The sequence below is a fragment of the Geotrypetes seraphini genome, chromosome 3 (assembly GCF_902459505.1).
Source record: "Geotrypetes seraphini chromosome 3, aGeoSer1.1, whole genome shotgun sequence".
Classification (NCBI taxonomy): Eukaryota; Metazoa; Chordata; class Amphibia; order Gymnophiona; family Dermophiidae; genus Geotrypetes; species Geotrypetes seraphini.
The window spans coordinates 291,659,448-291,677,806 of NC_047086.1; the positions used below are offsets into that span (position 1 = coordinate 291,659,448).

An 18,359-nucleotide genomic window follows, 5' to 3' on the forward strand; every position below is an offset into this window, starting at 1 on the left:
CTCCACAACCAGAAACCCAGAAAGAAGAATATATCTGTTTCATTTTAACCTGATATGATCAATTCTTCAAAAACTTAGAAACCAATTTTTAACCGAATAACCTATCCCATAATAGCAAAGTAAGTTCAATAGGATGTTATGGTTGACTAAACTGAATGCACTTAACATGTTAAATTGAATCAAAAATATTGGTTTATCAAAACAGATCAAAATTCTAACTTTTTGACACTAATGGTCCTAGAACATTCTCAGTACTGCAGCCTTTTTCAAATCCTGATTGAGACTCATGTAAGAAATCAAAACATTCCAAACGATCACTAATCAGTATGGGAATGTAACTTAGATCAGGTTTCTCCATCCTGGGGAGACACTAAGCCATTCAGGTTTTCAGGATACCTACAATTCGATAAATTTGCATGCACTTCCTTCATTGCATGAGACAGATTTGCATACATAGTCATTGTAGATACTGAATCTTGAAAACCAGATTGGCTTGGTATATCCCAAGGTATGGGCTGGGAACCAGGGGAATTGGGTTCAATCACTGCAACTGCTTGTGATCCTGGGCAAGTTACTTTATCTTCCCTTGCTTCAGGTACAAACACTTTAGATTGTAAGTCAATTTCTTACCCCCCATTTGGCACCGGCACCAGTGGCGTACCTAGCATATGTGACATCTGGGGCCCATCATTTTTTGGCACCCCCCCCCCATCTGTACGAAAAACATGATTTTTAGTAACAAGCCACACGTCACACAAGAGTACCTAGGAAAAGGCAGCATCTTACATATGCAGTGAGCAGTACAACATCAATACACCCATTGTACAACTAAACAAGCCAGACTAGTACAGATCAATCCTACACCATAGAAACATAGAAACATAGAAAGATGACGGCAGATAAGGGCTACAGCCCATCAAGTCTGCCCACACCATCGACCCTCCCCTTTAAGTCTAATGTCCCCTTCAAGTAGAATAGTAATAATGCCATTCTACTTACCTGCTCTTTCAAGTCTATACCCTAGTGATCCTATCCTTTGGCTGACCCTCGTAGTGATCCTACATAGGTATCCCATTTATTCTTGAAGTCTGGGACGCTGTGTGCCTCTATCACCTGCATTGGAATCCTAACAGAAAACCATGTCTTTCGAACACACAGAACACAGAAAACACCTTCGCCTAGTATGGAATATGTCATCACAAACTAACCCCTCCCTCTTTTACAAAACTGTAGTGTGGATGCTCAGAATTCTGAGCATCAGAGCTGCTACCACACCGGCTGGCGCTAAAAACGCTCCACAGTTTTGTAAAAGGGGGATAAAATAGAAATACATATATAAAGGTTAAATCGAACCAGCAAGAAGCTGGACTCTGCATACAATGCAACACCACAGAAACAGTGACACATATCTCCTAAGGCAATAAATAAATAGAAAATTTTTTCTACCTTTGTCTTCTCTGGTTTCTGCTTTCTTCATCTTCTTGTTACTCTCTTCCTTCCATCTACTGTCTGCCATCTCTCTGCCCCTATATGGCATCTTCTCTCTTTCGATGCCCCTTCCAGAAACTGTATGCCTCCCCCTTCCATCTCTCCTTTCACCCCCATTGGTCTGGCATCTCTTTCTTCTCCTTCTCTCTCCCACACCTCTCTTCTGCAATCCCTTTCTTCCCTTATTTTCCTTTTTCAATTTATTTTCTGCATCCATCTAGATTATGTTCTTACTACCCTCATCAATTTCCTTTTTTACTGTCTACCTACAGACCCCCACCTCTTTCCCTCACCCCCTCCAGTATTTCCCTAACTCAATCCTTTTCCCCCATCATGTGCCCTCCTTTTATTTATCCCCTCCTTTCATCATCTGCCCTCTTCTCTCTCCCCACTTCCATCATTTGCCCCTTCTCTCCACTTCCATCATCTGCCCCTTCTCTCTTCCCCCCTCCTTCCATCATCTGCCCTCTTCTTTCTCCCCGCTTCCATCATCTGCCCCTTCTCTCCACTTCCATCATCTGCCCCTTCTCTCTCTTTCCCACCACTTCCATCAGCATCTGCCCCCTTTCTATCCCTACAACTCAATTCCATGCAGTATCATTCCCCCTTATGTCTCTTTCCCTGCAATTCCATCAACATCTGCCCCCTTTCTATCCCTACAACCCAATTCCATGCAGTATCATTCCCCCTTATGTCTCTTTCCCTGCAATTCCATCAGCATCTGCCCCTTTCTCTCCCTCCACCACGCTTCCATACCACCCTGACCCCCTTTCTTATCCTTCACCATGATTTCATACCACCCTGACCCCCTTTGTTACCCTTCACCATGATTCCATACCACCCTGACCCCCTTTCTTACCCTTCACCATGATTCCATAGCACCCTGACCCCCCTTTGTCACCCTTCAGCATGACTCTATAGCACCCTGACCCCCTTTGTCACCCTTCAGCATGATTCCATAGCTCCCTGACCCCCCTTTGTCGCCCTTCAGCATGACTCCATACCACCCTGACCCCCCTTTGTCACCCTTCAGCATGATTCCCTACCACCCTGACACCCCTTTGTCACCCTTCAGCATGATTCCCTACCACCCTGACCCCCCTTTGTCACCCTTCAGCATGACTCCATAGCACCCTGACCCCCTTTGTCACCCTTCAGCATGATTCCATAGCTCCCTGACCCCCCTTTGTCGCCCTTCAGCATGACTCCATACCACCCTGACCCCCCTTTGTCACCCTTCAGCATGATTCCCTACCACCCTGACCCCCCTTTGTCACCCTTCAGCATGATTCCATAGCACCCTGACCCCCCTTTGTCACCCTTCAGCATGATTCCATAGCACCCTGACCCCCCTTTGTCACCCTTCAGCATGATTCCATAGCACCCTGACCCCCCTTTGTCACCCTTCAAGCATGATTCCATAGCACCCTGACCCCCCTTTGTCACCCTTCACCATGATTCCATACCACCCTGACCCCCTTTCTTACCCTTCACCATGATTTCATACCACCCTGACCCCCTTTGTCACCCTTCACCATGATTCCATAGCACCCTGACCCCCCTTTGTCACCCTTCAGCATGACTCCATAGCACCCTGACCCCCCTTTGTCACCCTTCAGGATTCCATAGCACCCTGACCCCCCTTTGACACCCTTCAGCATAATTCCATAGCATCCTGACCCCCCTTTGTTACCCTTCAGCATGATTCCCTACCACCCTGACCTTCCTTTGTCACCCTTCAGCATGACTCCATTGCACCCTGACCCCCCTTTGTCACCCTTCAACATGATTCCATAGCACCCTGACCCCCCTTTGTCACCCTCCACACCCTTTCATGCCACCCTGACCTTTCTTTCTCCATCCCAAAGATCCTGCGATGACTGCTGCTGCTCCGATGGAAGAGGTAAGTGACGTCGGAGGGGGCTGGCAGACGCAGTTATTTGCGGCAAGATCCCGCGATGACTGCGGCTGCCGGTCTACCCACCCCCACCCCCTGATGTCACTTACCTCTTCCGAAACATAGGGAAACGGCGCAGTCATAGCGGGACCTTCTTCACTTCAGCGCGGCTGCCGACTCTGCTCTAAGTACGGCAGCCGCGCTGAAGTGCCGGTTGAAGCAGCGTGGGAGGTTTCCAGATCTGGCCAGCTGTGCACCCCCTTGGAGCAGGCACCTGGGGCGGACCGGACCGCACCCCCCCCCCCCTTAGTACGCCACTGACCAGCACCAATGCACAGGACATGCCGGTGCCCGAAGATCTGCCTCCTTCGCGCTGGGCCTTGAGCATCTGCGCATGCTCAAGGCCTTCGGGTTCCGAGATTCTCGGAGAGAATGGGAACACGAAGGCCTTGAGCCTGCGCAGATGCTCAAGGCCCAGCGCGAAGGAGGCAGATCTTCGGGCACCGGCACCAGCATATCCTGTGCGTTGGTGCCGGTGCCAAATGTGGGGTAAGAAATGTGATTGGGTGGGATGCCGGATCGCGGCGGGGAAGGGGTGCGACGCGAGCGGAGGGTGCCAGATCGCAGGGAGGAGGGTGCCAGTTCGCGGGGGGGGGGGCCCACGAGCGGGGGGATGGCGGATCACGCGGGGGGGGCCCTTCATTAGCGGGGGGAGCAATGCCGGTTCTTGGGGGGGTGTGAGCAGCGCCGCTGGCCTCTGGGGATGGGGGTGGGTGGTAACTAATCAAGCGAGTTTCCCTTAGTTCCTATAGGGAAACTCGCTTTGATATACGTGTATTTTGGTTTACAAGCATGCTTCTGGAACGAATTATGCTTGTAAACCAAGGTACCACTGTAAATGTATACACGTTCTAAAACATTGTTTCTTTCACCTGCATGGATACACGGCTATTGAAAATTGCCCTTTTGCTCTTCAGTAGGTTGTTGAACTATATTAAGTGTCAGAATAAATCAAATAGAACTTTACATACTGCCTACTTGATATTTCTAAGTATTTTTCCATTAACTTTGAATTCTAGAAATATAGGCCATAACATCGCTTTGCAAATTGCACTTGGAAATATAGACATCAATACAATGGAACAAATTGATAACTTCAATCCAGATATTTCACAGGTAACTTTGCTTGTATTTACTTAAGAAAAAGTTATTAGTAGGAAGATCCCTGTCTCATTTAAAATTCTTTCAACATTAAGCACCGACAGCTTGGGCTGATCAAGAATTTCTGAAAGATCCTACCAGAAGTGGAAAGGTAAGCATGTTTGTTGGAAATACAATTAGGAAAGAAAGGAAGTAGCTGGGGTAGAAGTGATATTTTTTGATAACCTAATAAATATTTTAATATGAAAACATTGAAGGCTACGGAGATCCCTTCCTTATACTGTCTAAAATACTGGTTTATTAAACCCTTACTGTGATGATGTCGGTTATTTCTGTCCATTTAGTTTCTGTTTTCTGCAAATACATTATTTTACTCAAAAAAATTTTTTTACAAGTATTTACATCCTTGAAAACATCACTAGTATAATGGCAGATATTCACAACAGAATTGTTCTTTGAAGGTAATGAGTTAGAGGAACTGAAGCAAATCATTAACTAGAAGTAGTGACAATAGTTCAATAAGCCAAATAACAGCAAATCATCAGAGCCCGATAAAAACACATTAAATGATGACAGATAAAAAGACCTGTATTGTCTTTCTAGTTTGCCTCACAAAGCAAGCAGAGTTGTACCTGTTACTCCATCCAGGTTGAAAAGTCTTTAACAAAACTCAGTGCAAACATAGGTCTGTTACTGGTAATTTCTCGTGCTATATGGGATTTGGACAGTGGCCATTAGAATGGCAGTCTTATTTCACCCAGCATGGGATTATTGAGGGGAAAGCATTCAGGTATTCATAGAACTTTTAATAAATTACAGAAAGGTTACATTTTTCTACGGGAGAAAAATCTCAAGGGCAACAGTTTGTGGTATGAATTTGAAGGGAGTCAGACTCATAGGAAATATGAGAAGAAAAATAAAAACCTACAATACCAGCATTGCATATACTGTTAAAATGTAATTTTAAAAAAGGAAGGAAACAAAAGAATCCAACAGAAACTGCAGTGAAAATAATTCAAAACCAAAAAGAACTGTAGACAAAATGTACGAGATGCAGGCTGTTTATTATATCAGATATAAATGCGGTCAGTGTTACCACCCTTCAAACAAACTTAAGGGCCCGACACGGTCCGTGTTTCAGTAAACATGCCTTCCTCAGGGGTCCAGGGTTCATAGGGTTTGAATTAAACCGCAATATAAAATGATAAAAACATAGGCACCTGGGCCAATTGGAGTCTTAGGCCACTCCCAGTGCATCCCAGGATGCCCTGGGAAGGAGGCCTAGGACTCTGATTGGCCCAGGTGCCTAAGGCCCCTCGCCAATCAAGGCCTTAGGTCCCTCTCTGGTGTATCCCAGAATGCACCGGGAAGGGGAAGGCCCGTCATTTTGCAGTGGCGGGCCTGTCAGCAGGAGGGAGTGTGCATCCCTCTTGCCGGCCATCAGATAAAGGTATGTGGGAAATTCGGGGGATGATGGGGCCACAGATGTAGGAGGGAGTGGGCATCCCTCCTGATGGGGGATTTCATAGGGGGTGGCGGCAGGAGTAATTGGGCACTCCTTCTGCCGGGGGATGCGGCAGCTGGAATTGGGCATCCTGGTTGAGGAGGACCAATCTAGAGCAAATGATTTCATGTAATTTATTAGTCATTGCCCCAGGCAATGGGATTTCTGTAGAAACTAGGTATTTACCCATGGAGAATAAACATTTAAAAATTAACCCAGAAAAGAAGTAGTACCGAGGGCAGGTCTAAAAAAGCAAGATTGGTTTTTTTTATAATGAAACAAAATAGTACAAATAAAATCCTTGTTTGCTTTACACTGCTTTAACTGGCTTACTTTGTAACCACAAACTGGTTTTAATATTCCCTATGATATGCAAATATTACCTTTTGTGGATTCGATTCTTATGCATGTGGCCCTGAGTTATGACATGCATAAATGCAAATGAAGAATAAACTTTGTGCTTTTGTTTGGTTGTTGGTTAATTAAAGTTATTAAAAGTCAACTTTTTTTTTTGAGGGGGGAGAAGTTCTTTTCTCCCCTTCCCACCTTAAATTTTTAAGATTTTTTTTTCTTTTCAGCCCTCTCAGTCAAGAAGCTGTAAATGGAATGACAGCATTATTAATCAGAAGATGTCTAATTCCAATAGCATTTGGAACAGAAATTACAGACCTAACACTAATCTGTGCAGTCCTGTGATGTCAGTGGAATCTGTAAGAAAACCCTGTACAAAAGGCATGGAAAAAATCATCAGCACTAAAGTATTGAAACTTCTGCACAAGACACCAGTAGTCAAAAGGCCAAGAGATGGTAAATACCTTCATATTAGACCAGTAAATCGCAAATTGTGTGCTGTGGTGAGATTCAGAGTGTACCGTGAGACACCGGCGAGGAGGAGAGTCACCGGCACCGGGAGAGAGGCACGTCCTGTAGACAGTCAGCCGGTGCCTCTCCTCCCCGGCGCCTCTACTGCTTTCCGCGCCTCTCCTGTTGTCCCCCCTCCCCCCTGCAAGCTGAAGGCCCCATCTGCAGGGTCTTCGCGCAGACGTTGACATGATGATCACATCGACATCTGCACACTTTTTGGTGCCATTGAGCCACGGCCACCTGTTTAGTGTGCCGCAACTGGAAATAGTTTGCAAGACAATGTATTAGACAAATATTTTTTATGCTGTACACTTTACAGTTACTATATATAGTGGTAAATTACTATTTCCTACAGGTGAAAAAGTTTTGTGTTTACTATATTAAACTCTAAAGACATATTTGTCAATAGTATTAAAACAAAATTGGCATTATTGTAAGGTGAGTCATCTTATAAGTACAGAGAGGCTACCTAGTGGGGCAGAATTGAGGAAGAAAGGGCTAGCTTTAGGGAAACTAGTGTCCTGCCTTAAGAGCTAAAACAATAGCACATCTCTTTCCCGCCTCCAAAGCATGATAAGGGGACCCGTTGGGACCACTAGTCATGTTTTGTGCCACTGTTGTAGGATTGTATCTTTGTGAGGTTGCTAGAGATTACCTGAAGGTAGTAGTCCAAACTGCTAAAACAGAGTGGTGATAACTGTACACAAAGTCTGTGTTAGTCAGTGACTTAACAGACAGTTTGAGCTCCCCTGATGTATGATGCACCTTGTGGGCACTGAGAGAAGGGAAAGGTGTTGGGAGGAGTGTCAGCAGGGCACTCAAACATCCAAAACAGTAGCAACAAGAGCCTCTGTTCTGTCCCAAGCTTGGGGATGGCAGAGGATGGGATGCTAATTATTATTTCTGCTATTAGACCTGACCTTACCATTTATGCATCTGAGGGCAGCAAGAGTTTGGAGGGGTCTGTGCAAGCCCAGTACTAGCCTCAGTCCTAGTGCCCCTCCGCACATGGTACCTTCTGTGGTCACACTTCCAAAGCCCTATGAGATGAAACTTAAGAATCTGTATATGGATTTCTCTATTCTGCAAGATGAAGGCCAGGTATGTGGATTTTATGCTACTTTAGTCACCAAAGAAAGTCCAAATGTCAAACAACAAAATCCAAAAGAGAAACTGCAGAATTGATCAATTCTGCAGTTTCTTTTGGGGATTTCGTTTTATGCTACTTTGACACAGATGGAGACACAAAACCATAGCGTTTTTAGTGATGACATCACTGCTATGCAGACGAGTATAGCTCTGAACAACTTGTCAATATTCTGTGTCTCCAGCAGAAGATATCGAACTAGGTTCTCAGGGCAAGAGCTCTAGGGTTACTTTCATCTAATAAGAGCAGAAACAGAGAGGACCAGATGGCTTGACCCTCCAGGATTCTTTACTGACCAGGTGATCTCCTCAACGAGGCCCCCTTCCAGATTTTGCTTCCCTGGACCATGGCCACCAGAAGCAGCATGAAATGGTGGCCTCAGTCACAGCCCCTGGCGAAGGAGCTACCCCTCAGGATTGATTCTGGGTCATCCTGATGATGGATGTCAGCCTGTACAGCTGGGGAGGTCATTGCCAGGGTCTCCCAGTCCAGGGAAAGTGGACTCCCTCTCAGCAGAAATGGTCCATCAAAGGCTAGAACCGAGAACCATTCGTTTAGCCCTATGACAACTGGAAGCTTTACTGGAGGGTAAAGCAGTCCAAGTCTTCTCAGAATGCACCACTGCAGTGGCCTATGTCAATCGACATGGCCTTCCACTTCGTTAGGAGGCCCAACTCTTGTTACACTGGGCAGAGATCCATTTTCAAGCGATCTGAGTGACCCATGTAGCGGGAGTAGAAATGTTCAAGTGGATTATCTCAGCAGACAAATGCTGGATCTGGGAGAGTGGTCCCTTTCCTCAAGAGCATTCTAATCAACCACAGGCGGGCAGAAAGACCCTGGACCTGGTGGAGTGGTCACAGTCCAGGAAGGCATTCAACAGGATTATGCATTGATGGGGGTGTCTGACGTTTGATCTGATGACATCAGCAGCCAACAAAAGAGTCTCTTGTTTCTTCAGCTGAAGATTCGAACTCAGAAGCAATGGCATGGACGCTCTAGTACAACCGTGGCCAGAGAAGGACTGTTGTACATATTTCCCCTGTGGTCCATGATAGGCCAGGTCATTCAAAATATATCAACCCACCCTGGATTGTAGCTATACTGCACGTAATTGACAAGCTACTTCCCAGGAGATCTTCTTGGGTGTGGGATTATCCTATAGCTTATTAAACATTTCCATACTACTAGGCTTCAATAGATTATAGTAGTATACAATTTATATTAAACATAACATATCATAGAGCAATAGCAAAGAACTCCAGTTTTAAGACAGGAAAGCATCTAAAATATGCACTCTAGAGAATGCATACTTAGTATCTTGCATGCAAATGAAGTCTTCTGTAGGTACTTCCTTCTCCAGTGATCCTCAAGGGCTGAAGCCAATGTAAAAATAATGACATTTCATTTAACCAAAAAAATGGCAACTGGCAGAATTGGTATTTATCTGATTAATGATTGAATTGGATAGGTTAACTAGACCAGTGGTTCCCAACCCTGTCTTGGAAGACCACCAGGCCAATCAGATTTTCAGGTTAGCCGTAATGAATATGCATGAGAAAGATTTGCATATAATGGAAGTGACAGGCATGCAAATCTGCTCCATGCATATTCATTAGGGCTAACATGAAAACCTGATTGGCCTGGTGGTCCTCCAGGACAGGGTTGAGAACCACTGAACTAGACATATAGCACCATATAATAATAATAATAATTTTATTCTTATATATAAAGCAATCCTATATTTGCTGATTTAACTTATCTGGTTGAAGGCTGAATATTTGCCCATATCCAGACCTTCAGTTCTGGTGTATTGAATATCAGATATAAAACCCAGCAATGACAAAAAAAAAATCAGTGATCTTGCTGCCAGCTGAATATTTACCCCAATGTAGTCGTCTTTGAGAGAAAGGAGCCTTTGAATTCTGATATATTTTGAGAAAGAGTTAAGAATTATTTTTAATAGAAAAACTTAGAAACCAGTTTTCAGCAATAAATCTGTATTATATTACTTTTGGAGACTAAAACTGAATAATTACATGACTCAGATTGGTTCTGGGGGACTGACTTGATTTTAACAGATTGAATCTGTTCTAATTTATAGGAATGTTTGCTTGATATTTGTGTGATTCTTTCCTATCCAAACTATGGCATTCTTTTCTATGTTATTTTGGTTTTATCATTTTTTTGTAATTTGCTTCGGTTTGCTGTAATTTTAATAATCAATAATAATAACTTTTGGTTTTTTTAATGGTTTTTTTTTTTTTTTTAGAAGAGCTTTCAGAAGCTGACTTACTGAGCCAGTACTCTTTTTCAAGTGCTAAGAAAGGAAAGCAAGAGAACTGTAAAGATGATGAGATACCTCAAAAGTCATCTTCTGAAATCGCAGCACTGCACTCTTCAGAGAAATCTTTCAGCAGAGAAAACTCCGGTGCCCAGCCCAAAATGAGAAATAAATTTGCAACCTTCCTACAAAAGAAAAATCAAGAAAATAGTTCTGTAATTGTCCCAGGTACCAGAAGTAGGTATGTAATTGCTCACCTTACCCTTTCCTTTGAAGCATCACTAATATTAAACAATAATTTTTCTACTTTGCTTCAGTCTGACTTAAAATCACATTTGCTGTTTTTACTGCCAAATCCTGGTTACTCAAAAAGAAATCTGCATGTTTTTGACAACATGAATTCTGAGGCCATGCTTATTTCCCCCTGTAATCCAAATTGTACTTTCCCCTACATCTTGCTCTCCTATAACTAATGTAGTTCAACCCCTGCTCCTTTTGTATCATGTTAGTCCCTGTCCAAGTTTGTTTAAAATTTTTAAGCTGTAATATAATGATTATGGGGCTCATAATCGAAAGAGAAAAACGTCCAAAAACCGGCCTAAGTTGGCACTTGGACGATCATAAATGAAAGACGTCCAAATGCCAATAATCAAAACGGGTTTTGGACATGTTTACAAACGACCTAGGCCTTCCCAGTGCTGCTGAACGACCAGAGCTAAACAGGGCTATTCAGGAGGAGTGTCGAGGGCGAGATTTGGGTGGGATGTGGGCCGTGCTAGACTTAGTCGTACTGAATGTATAACTGAAAGTTTTACAACACAGCCTAGATGGAGCATGGACGTTGTGACTTAGGCCATTTAAAACATGGTCTAAGTCACAAAAAACTATATAAAAGTGACCAGATAATCACTGCAAACATATAGTACAGACCCCCACACACTACCCCAGTGATCACTGACCCCCCATCATAAAAATCGTAATCACAACTTTAAATATCTGCCTCCAGAACATCAGCACCTGGCAGCCTGCCATAGGAAAGCCTAGTAGAGCTGCACAGAGGTGGCTTAAGTCGTCTTGGGGTGGGTTAGGAACCCATGGAGAGGAGGACCCAGGCCCATAAGCCACCGTAATCACTACATTCATGGTGAAACATATGCACCCCAAAACTCTTTTGTACTGCCATATAAGTGGCTCCTGCAGCCATAAGGGCTGTAGACAGGTAGGTATAGTACGTTTTGGGGGACTCACCATGACCTATAAGGGAGCTATAGTGAGATGTTTATGGGGCACCATTTTTGTGCAGTTCACAGCAGTGCCCTGTAAGGTACCCCCCTATTCAGGTACCATGTCTGGGTGTCCAGTCCATCACTTTGCTGACCCCCCACGTCCAATAGGGCTTATTCTAGGTGTTTTTGACTTGGGTCAAATATTTGGATGAAAATGTGGTATAAAGATGGACGATTTAGCAGCTTGGACAATCAGACAGCTAGACGTATAGTTAGACGATTTTCGGGAAATAATATTTTGGGCGTATTTTTTGAAAATGTGTCCTAAGCTGTGTCTGACTTTGGACAACTTGCGACTTAGGTGAAAACGGACTTAAATGTTTCTTTCGATTATGCCCCTCCACGTTTTTATCATGTACATCGCCTATAAATTTTTATAGACGATTATTATCAAATTTTTAATAAACCTGAAACCTGAATTTGGTTATATATCTGATGTCAGCTCAGATGCAATTTGTTCTTTATCATGACTTGACAGTTTGCATGTTATACTTTACCATGTCAATTTTGAAAAGCACAGATGAATTTCTCTTTATTTTGCAACTGAAAGACCATAAGAACATAAGGTGTGACATGTTAGGTCAAACTAAAGATCCATTGAGCCCAGGTGATTGAGTACTGGAACTTTCCTTCCCCTCCTTCCTATCCCTTTTCCCTGCTTGGCATTTGAGCACTGGTACTTTTTATTCTAGAAAACAAGCATTGGCCTGAACAGTATTTAGATTCCTTGCTGTTAGTGGAATGGCAAGGAATCCTATTCTGTTTGGCATAATCAGAAAGATATAATATAGCACAATTAGGGAGTCATTGAATTAAACATATGTAGTGTATGAAGAAAATGTAATCCTACTTAGCAACCATTAAAATGTCAGATTCAAAAAATGTGCTCATCATCTTTGGCCTAAAGTAAACATGTGAATTGCTTTGTAGAGAATGAAGTGGCAACAAAGTTTGTCTCCGTGAGCTTGGCCCCAGTCCCCCCAAACTCTTGTCTGATCATATCCCCACAAGCCTTGAATAGTTATGATTTTATATTGAAATAATTTTATTAAAATATAAAAAGAAATGATATTCTGTTTGTTTTATGCTCCCCTTGCAGGTCCAGGTCCAGCACCAGCCCCTATCTCCCTTCTCCCCAGCCCCCCAGAGCAGGTCCAGCACTCCCCCCCCCACACACACACACACACAGGTCATAACAGCAGCAGCAATCTTCCACGCAGGTCGGCATCTCTAAACCTTCCTCCCCAGCTCTCTCACACCTATTTACCTTTAGGAGCCTCAGCCATACCATGGAGAAAAATCTTACACAAGAATAGCCATACTGGGTCAGACCAATGGTCTATCTAGCTCAGTATCCTGTTTCTAGAGTGGCCGATCCAAGTTATCAATTTTTTATCAGTCTCAGCTTGACTGTTTTCGATTAAGTAAAAGACTATGGGAAGTGATTTGAAACCAGGGAAAATTATCCTTCAGCCTACCAAAGGAAGCCCGGTCCCAACCAACACCCAGCTCAAAAACCAGACTTATTTTTCTATACCTTGGTCAGGGTACCCAACTTAAAGAACTAGCTACTGACCTGAGACCAGGGTTATATTCCATTAAGCTTAATTGCCAACCCATCATTTGATTTATTTATTCAGTTAAATTTGATGACGTAGCTCACCAGTACCTGTCTGAGGAGAGGAACACCGTTACTCTATGCCTCACTAACATACATGCACACTACAGATAAAATAAAGAGATTGGACATGGATACTAGAAACAAGACGTGCCTGTCATAAAGCATTAAACCAGGATACATGTCAGTGAAAGCACCAGCGCTTAGTATAGATCAGTCTTGAGAGAGTCCTATAGCTTAAATAAATTTATGAAACCATTCACCAAGTGATTCCCCAATGTTTTCCTTTCCAAGGCTTGAGAAGGCATTCAGATTCTGCCTTTTATTTCCCTCGTTTCTATAAAAACAAATCAACTGTGCAGATCTCTGATCAGCACCAAGCCTCAAGACAAGGTTCTATGTGGCGCGGAAGAGAGAGCCCAACTTCTATTTTGTCATGCCAGCCCAGTCCCGTTGCACTGTGAGGTCACAGCATCCATACCTCTTTTACGGAGAGAAACTCCAACAGGGGGAAAACTAAGTGCTAGTATAGGAAGTGAGTGATCTTTTCTAGTTAGATCATATTCTGCCATGTTCCGAGGCCTGCACCAAGGCCTTCCTTCTGCCAAGTCTCTCCTTGATGTTACTTCTGGTTTCGTAAACCAGAAGTTACATCAAGGAGGGACACGGAATCGGCAAAAGGAAGGCCCCAGAGCAGGCCTCTGAAGATCTTTCTCTATGATGTGGCTCCTAAAGGTAAAATAGGCTTGAAGGGAGCTGGGGAGATGCTTGGATGTAATTTTTTTTTTTTTTACTGCAGTAGCAAGGCTTTATACCGCTCTTGTGGCATGGTAAAAGGCCTTGCTCCTGTTCCTGCATGTTCCGTCCCCATGTCATTCTCTACTGCTTTATCCAGTCTAATATATATTAATTAAGAGACAGGAACAGACTTTGGAGTAGAAGATAGCAGGAAAATTAATGAGCCCTAATTTCTTTTCTTTGTGACCTGTATTACTCTTGACTCTTTTTCAAGAGAAAAGGGTGCCAAGTCAAAAGCAGCATAGAACCTCCTAGATACAGCATAGAACCTCCTAGGTGCAGCATGAGAGTACTGCTACTCAATTTCCTCTTCCAGGAAACATGTAAATAAATTGTGTAACCAAGTGATAACTGGGATGATGTAGGACAGAGTAGCCCGCTAAGGAGGGAGAGAGCAGGAGGTGGTAAGGCATAGGGAGGTAAAGAGGATGAAATTAGTTCTGAAATTATTGACATTAAGGACAGAAATTTGCATGTTTGGAATGGAACAGAAAGTAAGATCCAGTGAGTAGGTCTTTTGATCAACTTAAATTTATAAGGACTAAGCTATATATTATTTTTGTCAGGGAGCAACGCAATTTGTAGTATCTTTATTTGACTTATTTTACTAAATTTCATTTATTTGTCTCTTGCTTCTCCAGGTTCTTTTGTGATTCTACAGATGCAACTATAGCACCAAATGCATTCAAACGGACACCTGAAAAGCTTACATTAGATAATGAGGGTATTTCCAAGATTGATGAGAGAAAGGATCTCTTAAATTTTGCAGAGGAAAATAATGGTGATGATTGCAATGATCAAGTTTTTTCATCACCTGTGGAAGAGAACTTAAGGAAAACCATCTCACATTCCCCCCTAGAAAGAAATAAACATTTCTTCAATTGGTCTGGAAGTCTTGAAGAAGAGACCTTGAGGACTTCTAACCAATCTTCTACCCTATTGTCCTTGCAAAAGTTTCATAGAAGGAACAGTCACTTAACACTAGGTTTTCAGAACAATAGAAATTTGTGTGTGTATAATGGAAGCCAGGGAGACAGTGACAAGTCAACAAATGAAGCTTCATCTCTGTCTGGAACAGAACATTCTTCATTATCTCAGGGGGACACAGGGTTTTCACAGAACAGCTTTGACAACTCCAGGACTTCAGTGTCATCCAGCAAGGACTCCATCTCAGAAGTAAGGATATATATAATCTTTGGGTGTTATTATAAAACTAGTGTTTAAGCCCGTTAACATTAACGGGTGCTAGTAAAGCCTCCTTCCCTCACATGTCCCCTATTTTCAGCCCCAGCTCCAAACCCAATTTTACCCCCCCCAGCCCCCTTCTCCCATCTGTTCCCTTTCAGCCCGAGCCCCCTTTTCTCACCAGCAGCATTTCCCTCCCTACTCTACTTCCCTGTCCAGCAGCACCTCTTCCCTCCTCCCTGCTCCCACGGTCCAGTAGCAACTCTTCCCTGCTCCCCCTGTCCCTCTTCCTTGCTCCCCGGCCCAGTAGCACCTCTTCCCTGCTCCCCCTGTCCCTCTTCCCTGCTCCCACGGTCCAGTAGCACCTCTTCCCTGCTTCCCCTGTCCCTCTTCCTTGCTACCCCGGTCCAACAGCACCTCTTCCTGGCGGGCTGCATATCAGGAGCGCTGGCTGCTCGGAGCTGCAGGCGTCGTCCTGAGAGCCTGCCTTGCGGGCGGGCGTCTGTGGCGTTTTCTTCAGTTGGCGTGCGGTGGTGGCACACAGGTGGAGCTGTGCGCCAGGCCTTTTCGGCAGAGTCGGCACGTGTTCTCGGGCTGCCTTCCGTGCTGCTTGTCTTGGAGGGTTGTATTGGGGCGGGGCTCCTGTGCGCAATTCCCTTGTGGATGGCGCTGTGTTGGGGCTTCTGCTGGGCAGTGACCTGTTGGCTCGGCGTCATGCACATGTGAGGAGTGACTCTGCCTCCCAGCACACCCCTCCCTCCAAAGTAGCCCCCTTTCCCTCTCCCCCTCCACTTCCCTGAGCCGTATTTTTTTTTTTTACTTTGTAACAGCAGCTGCACACCCCGGAACCGACACTCTCCACTAACAGGAGAGAAAATGCCAGCGCTGCCGCTTAAACCGCCGCCGCCACTCTCCTGCCGGTCCACAAACAGCCAAATGCTCCTGAAGACGACCACGCTGACAAAACTCCACAGTCGCGCGCTTCCAGCCCCTGCAAGCGCCGTGAGGTGTCAATTAGAATACTGCCACAGAAGCACACCTCACGGCGCCAGGACTCACGATTTTTCAAGAGTGCATGCGCGCTCTAGCGTTTTATTATTATTGATAACTTTTTTCCATAGGCACAAAATGATATTGATGTATTAACATTCCATTAAATATTTAGTAGGGGGCAGATATGGAGGTTACTGTACACAAAGCTCTTAATTTCCTTTAGAGTGAATTATAGCTAGGGCTTCTTATTCTTGGTTATAACAAAAAATAAAACTTTCTAAAATTCTTGTAGTGCAAATTGGTGTCATAGGTTAGTGCTTTTCAACCTTGTCCTGGAGAAACACTTTACCAGATGGGTTTTCAGGATTGCCAAAATCAATATGCTTAAGAAAACTGCCTTCACAAAAGAGCTAATAAATGTAATATAATAATAATAATTTTATTCTTATATACCGCCAAAGCCATGATAGTTTGAGGCGGTTTACAACAAGATGTGCTGGACAATCAGCGAAGTGGCTACACTATAGAGTTCACTCAATAAATAAGCAATGTAAGCAAGTTACTCGACAAAATCGCAACAGTAACAAAGACTTGCATTAAGATAGGTTTGAAGTATTAGTTAGTACCCTCAGATACCTGTGCTGTTGAATCAACCAGTGATTTAATAACAGCTTGTTACAGGTGTAAGGATATCATTCATTGGGTACAAACATTTAATCTGTTCATGCTATGTGCACTATAAATGAAGTAGATATAAATATAAAGTGCTATAGTGAAAATTGCAACTGAAAGACAGCACTTATCTTTAAGAAGCTGTCTTTGCCCAACGGGACCCGTTTCGCCGGAGATTCGGCTTCTTCAGGGGTCGTATATAAGCTGCAAACATTTAAAAGATGAAATTATAAACGTGAAGGTGATAAATTACAACTTAACCACAAAACCCATAAAATGTATATTTTAAAACAGACGTGACTTACTGGGCAGCTCTGCTCTTACTTCTTTGGCAGAAAATGGCGCTAGCATAGTAAGTACGCTGCGCATGTGTTTTAAAGACGTAGCTCATTAATTATTCATGTTAGTACGAGACTACTCTTTCTAATGATTAACTATTTACTTTAGTTTATATTGATGTTTATTACTAAATGTGCACCCATTATTATTTTATAGAAAATTGTATAAAGGCATTGATCTCTTCAAAATGAATGCGTTTAAAGCTTGTGTTTTAAAAGATGTAAAGAAATGGTATGACAACAGCAAATACCAAGCCAATAATTTAACAAAAGAAGAAAGACAAGCGGTCAAAGCTCTTAAAGAAGAGAAGAATTTAATAATAAAGAGGGCAGATGGGGGGCGTGGCTTGGACACGCATGAAGAAAGTCGTGTAATTGAAGAGCTCCATTAAAAAGACCTTGAAAGATTAAATAAATTGAATGAAAACGGAAGAAATATTAAAATTTCACTGGTCCTATGAATAATAAAGAAGAAAAAAGGATGGCAACTGGTAAACAGAATAAAAACGACTTCGCTGTATCAGGAAGTAGCAAAAGGGCAAAACCGGAGCAGGAGAGCAGTTTAAAACTGACAGACACAGAAGTTATGAAAGAGTTAAAAGAAATTAAAGAAATGCTTTCTATTATTACTAAAAAAGTTACCGATTTAACAGAAGAGGTTTCAAATATAAATAAGAAGATGGATGTGCTTGAATTGAAATCTAACAACTTAGAAGAAAGAATGCTGACAGTTGAAGAGGAAATCTGTTATAGCCAAGCAGACAGGAAAAAAATTGAAATACTTATTAAAGACCTGGAAGATTTTTCGAATCGTGAACGAAGAAGTAACATCCGTCTGATTGGCTTGCCGGAAGGAGCAGAATTAGGAAATCCTGTCACCTTCATTGAAAAATTACTTCCCAAGCTACTTCCTTTGCAAACGAAATTTCCCATAGAAATAGAAAGAGCACATAGAGTGCCTTTAAAAAGAGCAGTAAACCAGCAAGGACCAAGACCTTTTATTTTTAAACTATTGCGACACCAACAGGCCATAGAAATATTACAACTGGCCAAGAAAAATAAAGGTTTGAAGTATCAGGATGCTTTTATACATCTAGTGCCGGATTTCGCAAAAAATACAGCTG

General features: G+C 43.2%; 1 protein-coding gene across 3 annotated transcripts in view; it reads left to right on the forward strand.

The window, feature by feature from the left end:
- The window catches only part of EXO1 (exonuclease 1), a 129,757-nt gene that overhangs the window by 72,424 nt on the left and 38,974 nt on the right, over positions 1-18,359 (forward strand). For all 3 annotated transcript variants that reach the window (XM_033937251.1, XM_033937249.1, XM_033937250.1), the window contains exons 8-11: positions 4,465-4,561; positions 6,629-6,857; positions 10,334-10,586; positions 14,689-15,223. In XM_033937251.1, the coding sequence (XP_033793142.1) occupies positions 4,465-4,561; positions 6,629-6,857; positions 10,334-10,586; positions 14,689-15,223 (1,114 nt within the window). The remainder of the gene's footprint in view (positions 1-4,464; positions 4,562-6,628; positions 6,858-10,333; positions 10,587-14,688; positions 15,224-18,359) is intronic.